We start from the raw sequence: 17,663 nt of genomic DNA, 5'->3' as shown, positions 1-17,663 counted from the left end.
TCAGGGTCTTTTCTAATGAGTCAACTCTTCTCATGAGGTGGCCAAAGTACTGGAGTTTCAGCTTTAGCATCATTCCTTCCATAGAACACCCATGGCTGATCTCCTTTAGGATGGACTGGTTGGATCTCCTTGCAGTCCAAGGGACTCTCAAGAGTCTTCTCCAACACCACAGTTCAAAAGCATCAATTCTTCGGCACTCAGCTTTCTTGACAGTCCAACTCTCACATCCATACATGAACACTGGAAAAACCATAGCCTTGACTAGATGGACCTTTGTTGGCAAAGTAATGTCTCTGCTTTTGACTATGCTTAGGAAAAGCATAAGCCAAAAACTATGAAAGCTTAAATGGGATGGAAAATTTTAATAGATAATAAGTACTGATATCAGGAAAAAATACAAATTGGAATAAACCAATAGCCATTTAAAACATGGGAATTCTCCCATATTCTCTCTCAAAGTGCACAGGCCTAGACTGTCTTACAGATAAACTCAGAACACTTCATGGGACGATTAACCCCTACAATAATCAAACTGTCTCAAAAAGAGGAAAATTAGCACTCATATCTCCACCCATTTAAATGGGACAAATAAAAATACTTATATCAAACTGAATAAGGACAGTATAAAATATTAGGCCAGTTTCACTTATGATCATAGACCAGGAGTCCTAACAGAGTATCATGGCTCCTCTGTCCATGGGATTCTCCAGGCAAGAACACTGGAGTGAGTTGCCAGCCCTCCTCCAGAGAATCTTCCCAGCACCAGAGAGCAAACATGCATCTCTTATGCCTCCCACGTTGGCAGGCGGGTTCTTTACCGCTACCACCACCTGGGAAGCCCATAAACAGATTAGGAGAGAAAAATATAAGATCCTGCCAACGTATCCCAAAACATGTGATGAAAGTCAGTACTTGTTCATGACTTGTAAAAATATCTCATAAAGCTATGGACAGAACTTTCTCAATCAGATAAAAAAAAATTTCTACCAATACCTGTAGCAAACATTATACTTAATGACAAAACTTCCTAAGGATTACCGGTAAAGTCAGGAACAGGACCAGCTGTTCTGCTACCATCAATAGTATTCAGATCCAAGCCACTACAGTTATACAAAGAAAAGAACAAATAAGCCGTAACAATTAGAACGGAATATCCTAACTGTCTCTTATTTGGGAAATACAAAACAACCGACCAATAAATTGTCAGAACCAATAAGACAGCTTAGCAAAGCCACTGATGTTTCTACAACCAATTCAAACACGCAATAAGAGAGGAGGAAGGGTTCTCATAATAGAAACAAAAACTGTTCAGACACCTAGGAATAAGCCTAACAAATGCATATAACATTAACTGAGAAAATTATAAAACTTTATTCTGAAGGACATAAAACTAAAATAAATGCAGGGAGGTTTCATATTCAGGGCCGGCTAAAGTCTATGAACGGGCAATTCACAGAAGAGGAGTGTAGAATTGATAAACATGCAAAAAGATGTTCCACTTTGGTGATAATCAGGGACATAAAAATTAAAACAAGAAACCATTTCGCACTCATCATATTGGAAAATTTTAGAGTTCCTGGAAAGAGCAAGTGTTGGCCAAGATATAAAGTAATGAAAGCTGCCCTACGTTGCTGGTAGAGAGATTAAATTGGTGTACTCTTCGGAGAGCAGACTGACAGTATCTAACAAAGTTGAAGATGTACCTTCCCTGTGTGACCTGCTTCTCCATTCTAGTTCTACATGTACGCCAAAGAGAAACTTGAATAGGTGTGTAAGCAGATATGCATGCGGCGATGTTCGTAGGAATGTTACATTGTAACTGTGTGCTAAACACGATACACTTAACATATTTTGAAGGCAGCCATCTTGCTGACCTGTCTTATTAGATGTAGTGGTTTCATGCATATTAAAAATCAAGTTTATTTGTCAATTACACCTCAATAAAGCTGTATTAGATTGGAAGCATCTAATACAGAAAAAAGAAGGTTAGATGTACTGGCTGTGTACAGATTCTCTCAGATTTGTCAGGGATAAATCCATCACCTATATATAATGATGAACTGAACCATCAAAGCCATTTTCTTATGTACAAGCAATATTGTTAGGAAATAAATGCATGCAAAGACCCAAATGCCAAAATCAATAAAAAATATTAAAGTGCCCAGGAATAAGTACAGACTTTACTGAGATATAAAAGACAACTTTATTAAGTGGAATCAGATGTCATATATATGGATAGGAAGACTTAATATCATGCAGATATATGTTTTCTCTGTTATCAATCTGTATATTTAATGTTAATCAGTGAGAATTATAGAAATTATTTTGGGTCTTTTGAGGGGAGTACGGAGAGTTGTTGTTTTTCTTAATTTGAGAAAATTCTTGAGTTTATCTAAAAGAATAAATATGAGAGAAGAATTTCTTAAGTTAAAAGAAGACAAATGAGAAGGGACTTGCCCTACTAAATATTTAAATATATCACAAAGCTATCATAATTAAAACAGTATAGCTCATGTACATGCGTGTTAAGTCGCTTGAGTCATGTCTGACTGGGCTGTAGCCTGCCCGGCTCCTCTGTGCATGGGATTCTCCAGGCAAGAATACTAGAGTGGCTTGCCAGACCCTCATGCAGGGGATTTTCCTGACCCAGGGTTTGAACCTGTATCTCTTATGTCTCCTGAATTAGCAGGTAGGTTCTTTACCACTAGCACCACCTCAGAAGTCCAGCTCACATGCAGGAATAGACAAAGAAATAACTGTGGTAGCCTGGAAAGTTGACCCCAAAAATTTGTTGAACTATATATGTGATAAAGGTGGCTTTAAAGTTGATAATGGGCAAAATATTTACAGAGTTAATTAGTTAAAAATGGCTAATCAACAAGGAAGAAAATGTATCTTATCTTTTGTGCATGCTAAGTCGCTTTAGTTGTGTCCAACTCTTTGTGACCCTGTGGACTGTAGCCCACCAGGCTCCTCTGTCCATGGGATTCTCTAGGCAAGAATAATGGAATGGGTTGCCAAGCCATTCTCCAGGGGATCTTCCTGATCCAGGGATCACACCATGTCTCTTAGGTCTCCTGTACTGGCAGACAGGTTCTTTACCACTGGTGGCCCCTAGGGAGCCCATCTTATCTTTTACCATATGCCAAAATTCCAGGTGGATTTAAAGGCAAAATTACTAAAAGAAGCTATTGTGTTATTTATTTGAAATGGCAGCCCACTCTAGTATTATTCCCTGGGGAATCCCATGAACAGAGGAGCCTGGCTGGCTACAGTCCATGGGGTCACAAAGAGTTGGACACAACTGAGTGACATCAGAAGGTCTGATGTTGAAGCTGAAACTCCGGTCCTTTGGCCACCTGATGTGAAGAGCTGACTCATTTGAAAAGACCCTGATGCTGGGAAAGATTGAGGGCAGGAGGAGAAGGGGACAACAGAGGATGAGATGGTTGGATGACATCACCGGCTCGATGGACATGGGTTCGGGTGGACTCCAGGAGTTGGTGATGGACAGGGAGGCCTGGCGTGCTGCGGTTCATGGGATCGCAAAGAGTTGGACACGACTGAGCGACTGAACTGAACTGAACTGAGTGACTAACCCTTTCACTTCTTTCATACATTTATTAGGTGCTTCTTATGTACCAGGGAATTTTCCATATATTCTGGACAATGATATGCCAATAATTATATTTTTAAATATAATTCATAATTATATTTTAAAATTTTTTAATATTATCATAATAGTTTTAAAATTTGCACTTTATTTGAATCAGGATCCAAATAAAATCTACCCACTAGATTAGTTGCCTCAAGTATTTTTTGTGTGTTTAGGTTTCTACCTCCATCTCTTCTTTTTTTGTTGTTGTTCAGCCACTAAGTTATGTCCAACTCTTTTGTGCCCTGTGGACTGTAGCCTGCCAGGCTCCTCTGTCCATGGGATTTCCCAGGCAAGAATACTGGAGTGGGCTGCCATTTCCTCCTCCAGGGGATCTTCCTGACCCAGGAAGCTCAAACCCACATCTCCTGCATTGGCAGGCAGATTCTTTACCACTGAGCCACCTGGGAATAATTTACTTGTTATTTATTTGTGACTTGTTTGTTTATTTGTAATTTATTCATTTCATATGTTCCTCTGTCCTCCATATTTCCTATAACTTGGAAATTCGATACAGTAGCTTGATCTTAGGTTTAATTTTTCTTTTGACGAAATGACCCCATAGTTATTGGTGTCTTCCATTAAGAAACATATGGTGACTAGCTGTCTCTCTGATTGTGATGCTGGCAAATGTTGATGACTAATTCCTTGATCAGTCAATTAGAAAATATATGTGTTAATGGGTAAAAATATTTTTATAGCAATCTGGATGTAACAGTGAGCAAAACTCTTTGAATTGGTGTCATCTCTATATCTGTTGGCGCTCTGGAATTCGCCCAGTCTATCCATGACATAAAGCAATTGCATACAGGATCTGGAAACAGACTTTTGAGGCTCCCAGGGGCCTGAACAAATCTCTGTAATATAAAGCACTGTTAGCTTGAAGGATGACTTCTTTTAGAAAGCTTTGCTTCATAAATAGTAGGATGGAAATATTGTTCCAATTTGCTGGCAGCTGGCACCACATCCTGTGCCATGCACAAATATTCATCACCCACCCATAGATCCCATCTTTGATATTTACCAACGCACCAGGGGGTCCTTCACTCAATCACAACTTCTGTTGTTATTTGCACAATTGTCTGGAAAGGAGCGGCAACCTCGGAACCTGGGGAGCCAGTTCATTATTCTGATGACTGCTGTCTTTGCTGGTGCTCAGAAGTTCAGGGGACAGATGGGAGTCAGGGAAACCAGATGCCTGCATGATTCCACCCCTGGCTAGCCCAGCAGGCCCTGGCTGGAGCCCTCATTTTAGGAGGGAAGGGGCAGAGGCTGAGTTTGGGGAATGGGAAGATATGTGACATCTGACACCCTGGACATTTTAACTCCATCCTGCCGGATCCCAGGGCCCTGGTCCTGCAGAGTGTGAGACCGAGGCCGCTGCCGCAGTGGGGTGGAGGTAGTATGTGTGTGTGCTCAGCTGTGTCTGACTTTGATGCCCCATGGACTGTAGCCCACCAGGCTCTTCGGTCCACAGGATTTTTCAGGTAAGAATAATACTGGAGTGGGTTGTCATTTCCTACTCCAGGAGATCGAACTCCCATCTCTTGCGTTTCCTACCTTGGCAGGCAGATTCTTTACCACTGAGCTACCAGGGTGGGATTAGGGAGGAGGACAGCTATCTCATCTCCTGGGTGTCTCAGATCATGGAAGGACAAGATAGCATATCTTGCAGTGCAGAAATGCCAAATGCTTGCAGCCTCAGTTCAGTTCAGTTCAGTCGCTCAGTCGTGTCCGACTCTTGGCAACCCCATGAATTGCAGCATGCCAGGCCTCCCTGTCCATCATCAACTCCCGGAGTTCACTCAGACTCATGTCCATCAAGTCGGTGATGCCATCCAGCCATCTCATCCTCTGTCCTCCCCTTCTCCTCCTGCCCTCAGTCTCTCCCAGCATCAGAGTCTTTTCCAATGAGTCAACTCTTCACATGAGGTGGCCAAAGTATTGGAGTTTCAGCTTTAGCATCAGGCCTTCCAATGAACACCCAGGACTGATCTCCTTTAGGATGGACTGGTTGGATCTCCTTGCAGTCCAAGGGACTCTCAAGAGTCTTCTCCAACACCACAGTTCAAAAGCATCAATTCTTCAGCACTCAGCTTTCTTCACAGTCCAACTCTCACATCCATACATGACCACTGGAAAAACCATAGCCTTGACTAGACGGACCTTTGTTGGCAAAGTAATGTCTCCGCTTGCAGCCTATGTGTCTGCAGAAACAGTTGGCTTGGGCAGTCAGGCTGCCCCAACCTGGCCTCCCCCAGCTGCTGAAGAGTGCCATATGGGGGTTGGGGGAACTAGACCAGAACTCCCCTGGAAAGGTTAGAACAGCAACCAGTTCCTAGAGATCGGATTCACACCAAGATAGGGTGAGCACAAAACTGGTACCAAGTGAAGGTGAGACAGATTGATAACCACATGGTGGCCAACTCCACTCTGCTGTCTTCCTTGCATCCAGGGGCTCAGTGCCCTTCTAACAGTTGTTATCTGTGCTGAACTCTGGGAATGTGGGCTGTGGGTTCGGGAGCTCTTGTTCCAGATAAGGTCATGCTGATAACATGGGGTTGGGGTCTCTCCTGTGTCCAGGTCTACGATGGCAATAACAACTCTGCCCGTCTGCTCGGGGTGTTCAGCCGCACCGAGATGCTGGGGGTGACATTGAATAGTACGTCCAGCAGTTTGTGGCTTGATTTCATCACTGATGCTGAGAACACCAGCAAGGGCTTTGAGCTGCACTTTTCCAGTAAGTCTTTCTCACTTCTGAGTGGACCATGAAATCAGGCTCTCCCTGGTTCCGCACACTGGGAGGCTGGGCTCCGGGATGTCACCCGTCAATTAGTGGGTTTGATTTTTTCTAACTGGTGCACACTTAGCTGATTGTTTCCCCTAAGACCCTGTGCCCGTGATGTGGATAGGTTGCCACTTGGCATCCAGCTCCATGGTTACACCCGTGATTAGCTGAGCTCAGAGTTACAGCACAGCTTTTACTCACTCATCACCTTTAACTCACTAAAAATAATAAGCACGGAGTCTTTTAATTAAATCAACCAAAGATAGCCTCTCCTAATCATGACATTTATAAAATAATGTTCGGCTACAGTCAGATGTAAAAAATGCAAACACTGATGTATAATTATGTTCTTTTTTTACCACTCCCTGAAGAGTCAAGTGTTGATTCCCTTTTTTCCTGACTGTAACTCCCTCCCTTATTCCTGAGATTGCAAAAAGAAAAATCACCCGAGGTTTGTCCACAGCTACAGAATACTTGGGGTGGTATCTCCATTCTTTTGCTTCACAGCTATTTTATTCATTGATTTGAGCTTCTATTTGCCCAGTTGCTACAAAGAAATGTGCTTTTTATAGGCTACTTTAAAATCCAGTGAGTATCCATCAACTGATGAGTGGATATATCCATCCATACCATGGGGTATTATTTGGCCATAGAAAAGGATCCAGTTTGAGTCCATACTACAACATGATTGAACCTTGAAAACAGGATTTTAAGTGAAAGAAGCCCGTCATAGGACATGTAGACATATGTACTGCATGATCCATTTATATGAAGTGTCCAGAATAAACCAATCCACAGAGATAGGAGGAAAATTGTTAGTTGCCTGGGGATGAAGAAGTTGGGGAAAATTCATTTTCCGTTTGGGGTGATGCAAGTGTCTAAAAGTAGATTGTGCTGAGAGTCGCGTAACTCTGAATAGACGAAAAGACACTGCATTGTACACTGTAGATGGGCAAGTGTTTGGTATGTAAGTTATATCTCTATAAAAGTGCTAAAAAAACCCCACAATGAGTCTACCCAAAATGCCTCTTGCCTGGACATGGGGTCTGTGCATGTCACTGCAGGCACATCGATGGAAGAGAATTAAACAGAGTTGCCTTCCAATTCCATCTCTGTCACCTGAGATTGGGTGACTTTGAGGCAATTTGTGTGACCTTCCTCAGTCAATATTCTCAGCTGTGGAATGCATAGTCACTCGTCCCTAAAGGAATCCTGTGAATAAAACACAAGAGCTGATCCAGGTGACCACTGTGCCTGAGGAGCTCTGTGTAAGCTCACAGAGGTGTCCTTTTCCAGGCTCATTCAATAGAGTATATACTTCAGCAGGATGAAGCTGAGCTGTGAAACATATACACAAAGTGACTTTTCCGTATTTCCTATCAGAATGTCTCAGGGAGCAAAGTGGGAAAAGCAGCTCCTGCTAGCAAAATGCTATGGCTCAAAGAAACAAACCAGAAAAACCCAGAAAATCCAGACCCTACACCTGAAAACTATTAAAAGCTGTCCTGGAAGAAATAAGTGAAGTTGTTTATATACAGTGGCAGGCAAGGGGGGACACTCTGTAAACAGAGACCCTGACCTGAGCACAGTCATGTGGCCCCGAAGTAGTGCTCCGTAAGGCACGTGCCAGTGGCTTTCTTAAGGACCTGCACACTCTGGGATGGGGGGGATGGGCTGCAGGATGTGGTTTGTGCCAGGCATATCATGCTCACTCTTTTCTCTTTTCCCCAGGTTTTGAACTCATCAAATGTGAGGACCCAGGAACCCCCCAGTTTGGCTACAAGGTTCATGATGGAGGCCATTTCGCTGGGAGCTCCGTGTCCTTCAGCTGTGACCCCGGGTACAGCCTGCGGGGCAGTGAGGAGCTGCTGTGTCTGAGCGGGGAGCGCAGGGCCTGGGACCAGCCGCTGCCCACTTGTGTCGGTAGGAGGCCTCTTGCTCTGCAGGTGACCCCTCGTGCGTACTCAGCCACTTCCTTCGTGTCCGACTCTTTGCGACCCCATGGACTGCAGCCTGCCAGGCTCCTCTGTCCATGGGGATTCTCCAGGCAAGAACACTGGAGTGGGTTGCCATGCCCTCCTCCAGAGGATCTTCCCAACCCAGGGATCGAACTCACATCTTTTATGTCTCCTGCTTTGGCTGGTGGTTGTTTGTTTGTTTGTTTTTTACCACTTTGGTTGTGCCCTAATGCAGAGTTCCAAGCTCTGGGCTCACTAAGGGTCCCCCATTGGTCCCCACGTCCCAGGGCCTCGGGGCTGTCTGAACCCTCCTATTCATGGGGGCCATCTCTGGCCCTGCATCTGTGCCACCCACGCCCTGACTCTCAACCTCATCACACCCGCATGACAGTCACCAGGCGGTGTTTCGCCTCCATCACACACTTAGTGAGTGGCACCAGGGCCAAGTTATGCTCTCAGAGTCGTAGTGCTGGTAACAACAGAGAGGTGGCAGAGTCAATTAAGAGGAAGAAGAACTTTTTGCCTGGTTCCAAGGGTTCCTGCCACACCATGACTAAATAAATCTCCAGTTCACTCTGGGCCTCAGTTTCCCCATAGACAAAATGGGGTTCGTGCTCCCTTTTCTGGGGACATGCTGGAAGAGAAAGTAGGATGATGAATTAATATCTGTCTTGTCCTCAAGTTTCAGATCATGAGCTAGATGTATGTCATGCTTAAGAATGTGATGATGAACTAGCGCCTTCCTAACCCTGTGGTGCTTCCAGAATGTCAACACAGGCTGTTGGGAGGCTCCACCCACATGTCACAGGACAAGAGAAACCTGGTCCAAGGCAGAAGTGGAGAACAGTTCACGCTCGTCCTTTTGTCTGTCTGGCCCACCCGCCTCACAGCATGTATGACCCTCCCTGCTGAGCAGGAGTCCTACCATGCCGCTTGGTCCTGCATCCTCAGGCCTCTCCCTCATCCCTTCCCCTGTCCCATGGCCCACAACCTCAGCATGGCTGTGCAGCTCTGGCTGATCTTATAAAAGCAACCGGGAGGACGTGTAAGCACCTACCGAGTGCCAAGGGGCAGAATTGGTGCAGATGTATGTCTGGGTGTATGCAGAAGCAGAGAAATGAAAAAAAGAAAGAATAAAGCATTCTTTCTGCCTTTGGAGAGCCCACACCCCGGCAAGGAGAAGAGACCCAAAACAGATCATTGTACAAGATAAGCATTGTAACAAGAGTAGGTGCCAGAGGGTGGAGGGAATACAAGAAAGTTGTGCTTAGGAGGTGATATTTTAATTGAGACTTGAAAGGATGGGTAAGCATCACCCACCAGAGGGGAAGGGAGAAGAGTTGCCCATTCCAGCCTGAGCCAGTGTGAAGCTGGAGGTGTGAACCAGCATGGGGGGGAGGTGGTAAGGGTGATACTCTCCCCACCACCACCCAGACAACTGTATGTTAACAGGATCTTGACACTGTTACACAACAGAGGGTCTAAAGGCAAGGATTTTAAACCTGACTATGGACAAAACAGGACAGTGGCCTCTGGAGTCTTCCTCTCTCTTTGTGCTCAAGTGCAGGCACACCTTGTCCCTTTCTCCCTACATCCCTGTTTCTATCTCCTTCTTTCATTCGTGTGCCAGGCTCTCTGCCAGGCCCTGGGAATACAAGGAAAAGCAGGTCCCAGGCCAGAAAGGAAGACACAGGCATAAACAGACAACTGTCTGAGGCCATAGGCAAGCCAGAGCAAACAAAATGTGAAGGAGGTGATGATTCACACTGCAAAACAATTATTTGCTTTGCAGAAAGTCTCCCCCATAAAGTCCTTCTGAATATCTAATCTGCCAGTCGGATGGAACTTAAAGGATCTGCTCAAGCGGTGCTGGGAAAAATATTTATACTTTGAACCTCCAGCGGCCTGCCGCACTGAGACTCCCTCAGGCACCATGTAGGGGAGGGAGGCTGTGTGTTTGGAATTGTGTGTGTGTATTTTTGCATATGTCATATTGTGTGGACTTGATCGTGGCCTGTCAGAGATGACTGCTACAGCTGCAACACGCAGATGGTTTCTTGGTCCATGGTGGATGCTACAGCCCAAACGAAGCAGCTGGGGCTCTAGGATGGAGATCCGAGAGAAGATCAGAAAGACCAGAGTCTTGGGGTCTTGTTGCTAAATCTGCTTCCTGCTGGCCCCCAGGCTCAGCCCCTGCCCCCTTCCAGTCCCCAGATGAAGCGACCCCTGAGGAAAGAGGCAGTTGTGTCCATGAGGAAATGCTCCTGGTGCCGCTGCCTCCAAACATGTGGCTCTGGGATGCAGGAGGGGCTGCTCCATCAGGAATATGGAAGGAAGCTCCAGCCCAGAACATGGATAATGTCCTGCCCACCCTTTGAGCTACTTGTGAAGCTGAACAGGCTTCCTTTGAGCTCATCCTCCCACCCACACCTTACTCCCTGTTCCAGGCTTGTCAGCCCTGCATCTCTCAGTTGGGTTGGCACAACCCATCCCAACATCATCGCGAGGGTAGTGATGCTGAAAGAAAGGGTCCAGTCTCCTGAGCAGGCTCACTGCAGAAGGACCCCTCCCCTGCCCTGCCTTAGCGGGCTCGTGTTAAGCCATGGGGCCCAAGAGATGCTTCACGGGTCCTTTGTAGCAACAGATGAAAGTCAGTCTCCCATTTGTGGCCCTGACCCTATCTTTTCTTACCTCTTCTAAGGTCTTGCTTAATCAGATCTTTCCTAAGAAGTTTTGTGGCAAGTCTCCTCTTCATTTTAACTCATGCTCCTTTGATTCAGACCCTTCATAGTCATTTGCCTGGAAAGCAATAAGCTTCTGTCATTCATTTGATCTTCTATCTTCCCATGTATTCATTCAACAAACATTTGTTAAAGTATCTGTAAGATGCCAAGGGCTTCCCAGGTGGCACTGGTGGGAAAGAACCCACCTGGCAATGCAGGAGACACTGATTCAATTCCTGGGTTGGGAAGATCCCCTGGAGAAGGAAATGGCAATCCACTCCAGTATTCTTGCCTAGAAAATTCCATGGACAGAGAAGCCTGGCAGGCTACAGTCCATGGGGTCACAGAAAGAGTCAGACATGACTAAGCACCTGAGCACATAATGTGCCAAACACCATGCTGGGCACTTGATGTACAGAGATAAGTAATACAAGATCCCTACTGCCAGAGAGTGTATAGTCTTGTAAAGGAGATTGTTGTTCAGTTGCCAAGTTGTATCTATGACCCCATAGACTGCAGCACAGTAGGCTTCCCTGTCTTTCACTGTTTCCTGAAGTTTGCTCAGACTCATGTCTATTGAGTTGGTGATGCCATCCAAACTTCTCATCCTCTCTCACCCGCTTCTCCTCCTGCCCTCAATCTTCCCAGCATCAGGGTCTTTTCCAGTGAATGGGCTCTCTCATCAGGTGGCCAAAGTGATGTCTTTGTTTTTTAATATGCTATCTAGGTGTGCCATAGCTTTCCAAGGAGTAGGCATCTTTTCATTTCGTGGCTGCAGTCACCACCTGCAGTGATTTGGGGGCCCAAGGAAATAATATCTGTCACTGTTTCCACTGTTTCTCTATCTATTGCTATAAACTGATGGGACCTGATGCCATGACCTTAGTTTTCTGAATGTTGAGCTTTAAGCCAGCTTCTGCACTGTCCTCTTACACCTTCATCAAGAGGCTCTTTAGTTCCTCTTTGCTTTCTGCCATTAGAGTGGTATCATCTACATATCTGAGGTTGTTGTTATTTCTCCCGGCAGTCCTGATTCCAGCTTGTGACTCATCCAGCCTTGCATTTCATATTCTGTACTCATAGAAGTTAAATAAGCAGGGTGACAATATATAGGCTATGATAAGATCCTGCTCAGGTTATAATGGAGACACCAAAGAGGACAATGTCAGCTCCGCGTGGGGCGGGGAGAGTCTCATGCGGAAGATGCTGTCAAGCTGCGAGTCCGAGGAGAGGCCTGAAGAGGCTCAGTGTGCCTGGGCTTGTGGAGTTCATCATACTTGACTGGACCAAGAGGTGCCAGGAGAGGGCCAGGAAAGGCCAAAGGGAGCCCTCTGGGGGCTTAATGGGCTCCCCTAAGCAGTATGGACTTCACCCTGGGAAGGAGGGTTTAACCTAAGCAGGGATGTGGCCACTCTGTATTTTACAAGGATCCTTCTGGTGGCACTGCTGGGGGCTGGGGACTCTGTCCCCCCAGAGATGGTAAGGGACAGAACCGCCACTCTTAACAATGGGGGCAGGGGGTCAGGTGTGAAAAGGATCACAGAGGTTCAGGCCCAGGGGCTCGGAGGCGGGTTAGACGATGGGGAGGAAGGAGGCTGGGGGGTCCCCCGCTTCTGACCCAGGGGCTCGGAGGCGGGTTAGACGATGGGGAGGAAGGAGGCCAGGGGGTCCCCCGCTTCTGACCCAGCGGGCTGCTCTGATGGCAAGTGCGGACCTCTTCACTGGGTCCCCGCCTCCAGGTCCACCCCTCTGTGCTCCGGCACACTGCTCCCAGCGTGTTCTCTCTAATAGGCAAGTGTGTAAAAGTGATGACTCTACTCACGTGCATAAGCACTGTGGTTCTTCTAACACAGGAAGTAGGCAACAGCCGAGTGTGCAGTGCCCTTCCATGCAGGATGCTCGCCCAGCTCCTCAGCCCCATCTCCCCACCACGCCCCATCCCACATGCTGTCCCTCAAGCCGCCGTGCTGTCTCACAGCCCCAGGAGGTTTGCAGTGCTCTTCCCTGTCAGCAGTGTCCTCTTCCGGGGCCTCTCCATTCCACTCTTCCCACCCGCCCCACCTCTCCCGACCCTGCACTCGAGGAAACTGGTCACCTCCACCTCTGTGCTACCGCTTGCCATGAACATGGCCCGGTCGGGGCCCTGGGCATACACTGCGGCCATCTCCTCCTCTAGACCACAAGTTCTCTGGGAGGAAGAATGCAACGTCTTGTCAATGACCAGTTCTTGTCAATGACCAGATTTGAGTTCCTGCACATCCTCCAGGAAGCTTCAAGGAGTTTGCTCATAGAGTGGGCCATCAGCTGAACCCCCAGGGACCTTTTTAAAATAACTTTAATGAGAGAGACTTCACATACCATAGAGTTGGCCCATTTAGTTGCCTTTTAGTATATTCATGGGGTTGTACAGCCATCACCACAATCTGATTCCTGAATATCTTGTCTCCCCAGAAGAAACCCTAACCCATTAGCAATCCCTCCCCACTGCCTGCTCTTCTTCAGGCCTTGGCAACCACAAACGTACTCTCTGTCTCTGTAAATTTTTTGGTTCCAGATGTTTTATATAAATAGAAACACACAGTATGTGGCCTTTTGTGCCTGCCTTCTTTAACTTAGCTAATATTTTCAACATTCTGTTCATCCATGTTGTACTGTGTGGCAGTACCTCTTTATTTCTTAGGAACACATAATATTCTGTTTTATGGATATACCTTATTTGCTAATCCATTCATTAGTCGATGGACATTTGGGTTTTTTCCCTTTTTTTTTTTTTTGGATTTTATGAATGATGATACTATGGTCATTTGTGTACAAATTCTCATTTGAACTTACATTTTCATTTCTCATGGGTGTGTATGCAACAGCAGAACTGCTGGGGTCATTAGGTAGCTTTGGGGCTTTCCTGGTGGCTCAGATTGTAAAGAATCTGCCTGTACTGCAGGAGACCCAGGTTCAATCCCTGGGTCGGGAAGATACCCTGTGGAAGGAAATGGCAACCCACTCCAATATTCTTGCTGGAGAGTTCCATGGGCAGAAGAGCCTGGCGGGCTACAGTCCATGGGGTCGCAAAGAGTCAGACACGCCTGAGCAACTAACACTTTCACTTTCCCTTGGGTAGCTATGTCTAACATTTTGAGGAGGTATCTAGGAAACTGTTTTCCAAAGCAGCTGTAACGTTTTGTGTTCCCACCAGCTGGAAACTGGAAGCTGAGGGTTCCAGTGTCTCCACATCCTCACCTACACATTAGTTAGTCTGTCTTTTTGATTACAGCCATCCTAGAGACTGTGAGGTGGGGCCTCATTGTGGTTTTGATTGGCATTTCCCCAATGACTGTGATGTTACACATCTCATGTGCTCAGAGGCCATTTGTATACTTTCTGTGCAGAAATGTCTGTTCAAACGCTTTGCCCACTTTTTAACCAAGCTGTTTGTCTCTTCATTGTTGACTTATAGGGGCTTTTATAGATCCCAGATACAAGCCTCATCCAAGAGCCTTCCTCTATGCTGTGCTCAGCCACCTGGGATGAACAAGAGGGGCCCTGCACACAGGCAGGAGGAGCCAGGGGGTGCCCCTGTGCGCAGGTCGCCCCCTGAAACTCACTCTTCTGGGATTTCTTTCAGCCGAGTGTGGAGGGACAGTGAGAGGAGAGGTGTTGGGGCAGGTGCTGTCCCCTGGGTATCCAGCTCCCTACGAGCACAACCTCAACTGCGTCTGGACCATCGAGGCTGATGCCGGCTGCACCATTGGGTAAGTGTCAGGGCTGGCAAACTGACCACTGCCAGCCGTTCAAGGGACTCGTCACCAACATCCTTACCAGTCCGCTAGCCAGTGGCTGGCCCTGCCCACCTCACCTGAAGGCCCCTGTGATAAACAGTCATCGCTATGACCCCAGGCTCAGGCCAGAGCCTGTGGAAAACCAGAAAAGGCCAGCCTGAGCATCACAGGGCTGCAATCCAAGTTCACACGAGGCACTTGCCGAGGTGACACAGTGACCGCACAGTAGCTGAGGGCACAGGCTTGAATCCCAGCTCTGCCCTTTACCGTTTGCAGGACTTTGGGTAAGTCTCTCCTCCTTTCCTTCTGGGGTATATGGGCTATAATACTGGCTTCTTAGGACAGGAAACCCCAATTAGCCATTGTAGGCCATGTGCTCAGCACAGTGCTTGAAACACAGTAAATATTTAACCATGGTTCTATGATGGTAGTGAGAGTCTGCCTACTACTCCAGTCTCACCCCACATCACTTCCCTTTCTCAATCTGAGTTTTCACATCTGTAAAATGGCAACAAAAATGCTTGTGCTCTAGGACTGTGGAGGGAATAGTTACAAAAGTCCAGCATGCTGTCCGGCACTTTGTACATATTTCCTCAAAATATAGCATCCTTTCCGCATCCATGCCTAATAGGAATTGCGTATTGGAGTCCCAAAGAGGAGATGCTTGTGTATGTGGTGAGAGGTGGTAGAAGGAGTGGGCAGGGGATTGAACAGCAGGACGGGAGGCCAGAGTCTGGACATGGTCCCGTCCTGGAAATGGTGACACTGGAGTAAGTCATGCCGGGTGGAGAGGAGGTGGTCCTGTAGCCAAGGAGGAAGGCTGGCAGGACAGAAGGGCCTACTAGGCAGAAGAGGTGACCGGACGGTGGGCGGACTCAAGGGGCTGGGCATGGGTCCACATGGCCAGAGACTTGGGTGGAGGGGTGGGCTGCAGAGGGGAATGAAGCTGGCGGAGCAGACTGCACGTGGCCCGGTGTGGAGGTCCATGGGTGCTGTGGTCCGTGGTCCCATTCTGGCAGCCTATGGAAGAGAGGACAGATGGGGGCTGGGAGCCCAGTGAGGAGGAGGCTGGCTCTCTCCAGAGTGTCACTGGGGCGAGGAGGCCTGAACCCCGCCAGTGGCGATGGGGGAGAGGAAGGGATGAGTTCAGGGGACCTTCATCAAGGAGTTGCACCAGCCAGTCTCACTCTCCTCAAGAAACATGGAAATTGAGGCTTCTGTTTCCTCACTTTTGCTATGTAGCACACAATACATAAAATAGAAAAGTCGAAAGAACAGTTTGCTGAGCACCTCTGTCCCTGTCACTGGATTCAGCTGCTGTGAATATGCCACCAGATTTGCTCTTTTTTCTTTCCTTTCTGTCCTCATTTTTGCTTTTGCTGAATCACACAAAGGTAATTGTAGGCATCCTGATGCTTCTTAAGTACTGGGGCGTGCATCTCCTCCATGATACTGTAACCTGAGCATCCCCAGGACATGCATTGTTAGTTTCCAGGTATTAAGGTTTAGGAGGAGGCTGGAAGGAGAGCAGAGAGATCATGGAGTTTGGCAAGGAGAGCACCAGAAATCAGTGACGGGCTTTCTGGGCAGACATGAGAACTGTTGTCACTCAGAGGAATGGTGGGCGTGAGCTGGGCTGGGGGGAAGACCAGAGGATCCTCTCCTAGCTCTCCAAAAGAGAGAATCCAGATAAACAGGAAATAATCTCTCCAGAGACAGCAGGAACTCTAGAGGGGGCCTGCTGGGGTGGTGTGTGAGGACGCCAAGGTGGGGAATGGCTGGGAAAGGATAAATGTGACCTCAGTCCCCATTGGAAAGGCTCCCTGGTGCTTCACAGCCTCAAAGGAGAAGAGAAGAGAAGGGCTTCCTTCCCAGCTGCACTGAGAGCAGGTGAAAGATGGGGACGGAGCAACGGTCCCCTTTTCCCTTCCTCCTGCCGTTCCTTCGCCCAGCCTGCCGTCCCAGCCAGGCGTCTGCAGCATCCACCACGCCTGTCCCCCCGCCTGCTCTCAGTCCCTCGCCACCTCTCTCCTTCACTGACCCCCACACCTTGCCACCCCTCCCTGGAACCACCAGCAGCCAAGTTAAGGGAATTCATAGGCAGACCACCTTTAGACGGACACAAACAGCCCTTTCGGTGTTTGTGCCCTTACTCAGAGGAAGACTTCCTTATTATTACTATCTTTTAGGGGAGCTGTGCTGGGTGTTCATGTGGCACGTGGGCGTCTCTTGTTTTTGGTGCATGGGCTTTAGAGTGCGCAGGCTCAGCAGCTGTGGTGCGCTGGCTTAGCTGCGGTATCTGGAATCTTAGTTCGACCAGGAATTGAATGCCGTTCCCTGCTCTGGAAGGTGAATTCTTAACCACTGGACCACCAGGGAAGTCCCAAGGCTTCATCATTATTTTTTAAGTGAAAATATCTTTATAGAATGCTTATATATTTAAAAAAGAGATACTTATTAAGATTTTTTATGTGGGCCACTCAGTAAAGTCTTTATTGAGTTTGTTACATTATTTCTGTTTTATGTTTTGGTTTTCTGGCCATGAGTCTTGTGGGATCTTAGCTCAACAACCAGGGATTGAACCTGAACCCCCTGCATTGGAAGGCAGAGTCTTAAGCACTGGACAGCTAGGGAAGTCCCCAAATACTCGTTTTAAAAAATTATAAAGTTTACAGAGTAGAAATCAAAAGTCCCCATCATCTTACTCCTTTCTCCGTACACCCTTCATAAGAGAGCCATTGAGACCCACTTGTTTGACTTCCC

At 47.2% G+C, this 17,663-nt stretch overlaps 1 protein-coding gene across 1 annotated transcript in view; it reads left to right on the top strand.

Annotated features, from left to right (window-relative positions):
• Positions 1 to 17,663, top strand: part of CSMD2 (CUB and Sushi multiple domains 2) — a 616,901-nt gene that overhangs the window by 416,012 nt on the left and 183,226 nt on the right. Inside the window, exons 23-25 of the mRNA XM_018046480.1 lie at positions 6,239 to 6,395; positions 8,175 to 8,366; positions 14,747 to 14,873. Of these exons, the coding sequence (XP_017901969.1) occupies positions 6,239 to 6,395; positions 8,175 to 8,366; positions 14,747 to 14,873 (476 nt within the window). The remainder of the gene's footprint in view (positions 1 to 6,238; positions 6,396 to 8,174; positions 8,367 to 14,746; positions 14,874 to 17,663) is intronic.

This window comes from Capra hircus, chromosome 3 (assembly GCF_001704415.2).
Source record: "Capra hircus breed San Clemente chromosome 3, ASM170441v1, whole genome shotgun sequence".
Lineage (NCBI taxonomy): Eukaryota > Metazoa > Chordata > Mammalia > Artiodactyla > Bovidae > Capra > Capra hircus.
This window is presented reverse-complemented; position numbering and strand designations above follow the sequence as displayed.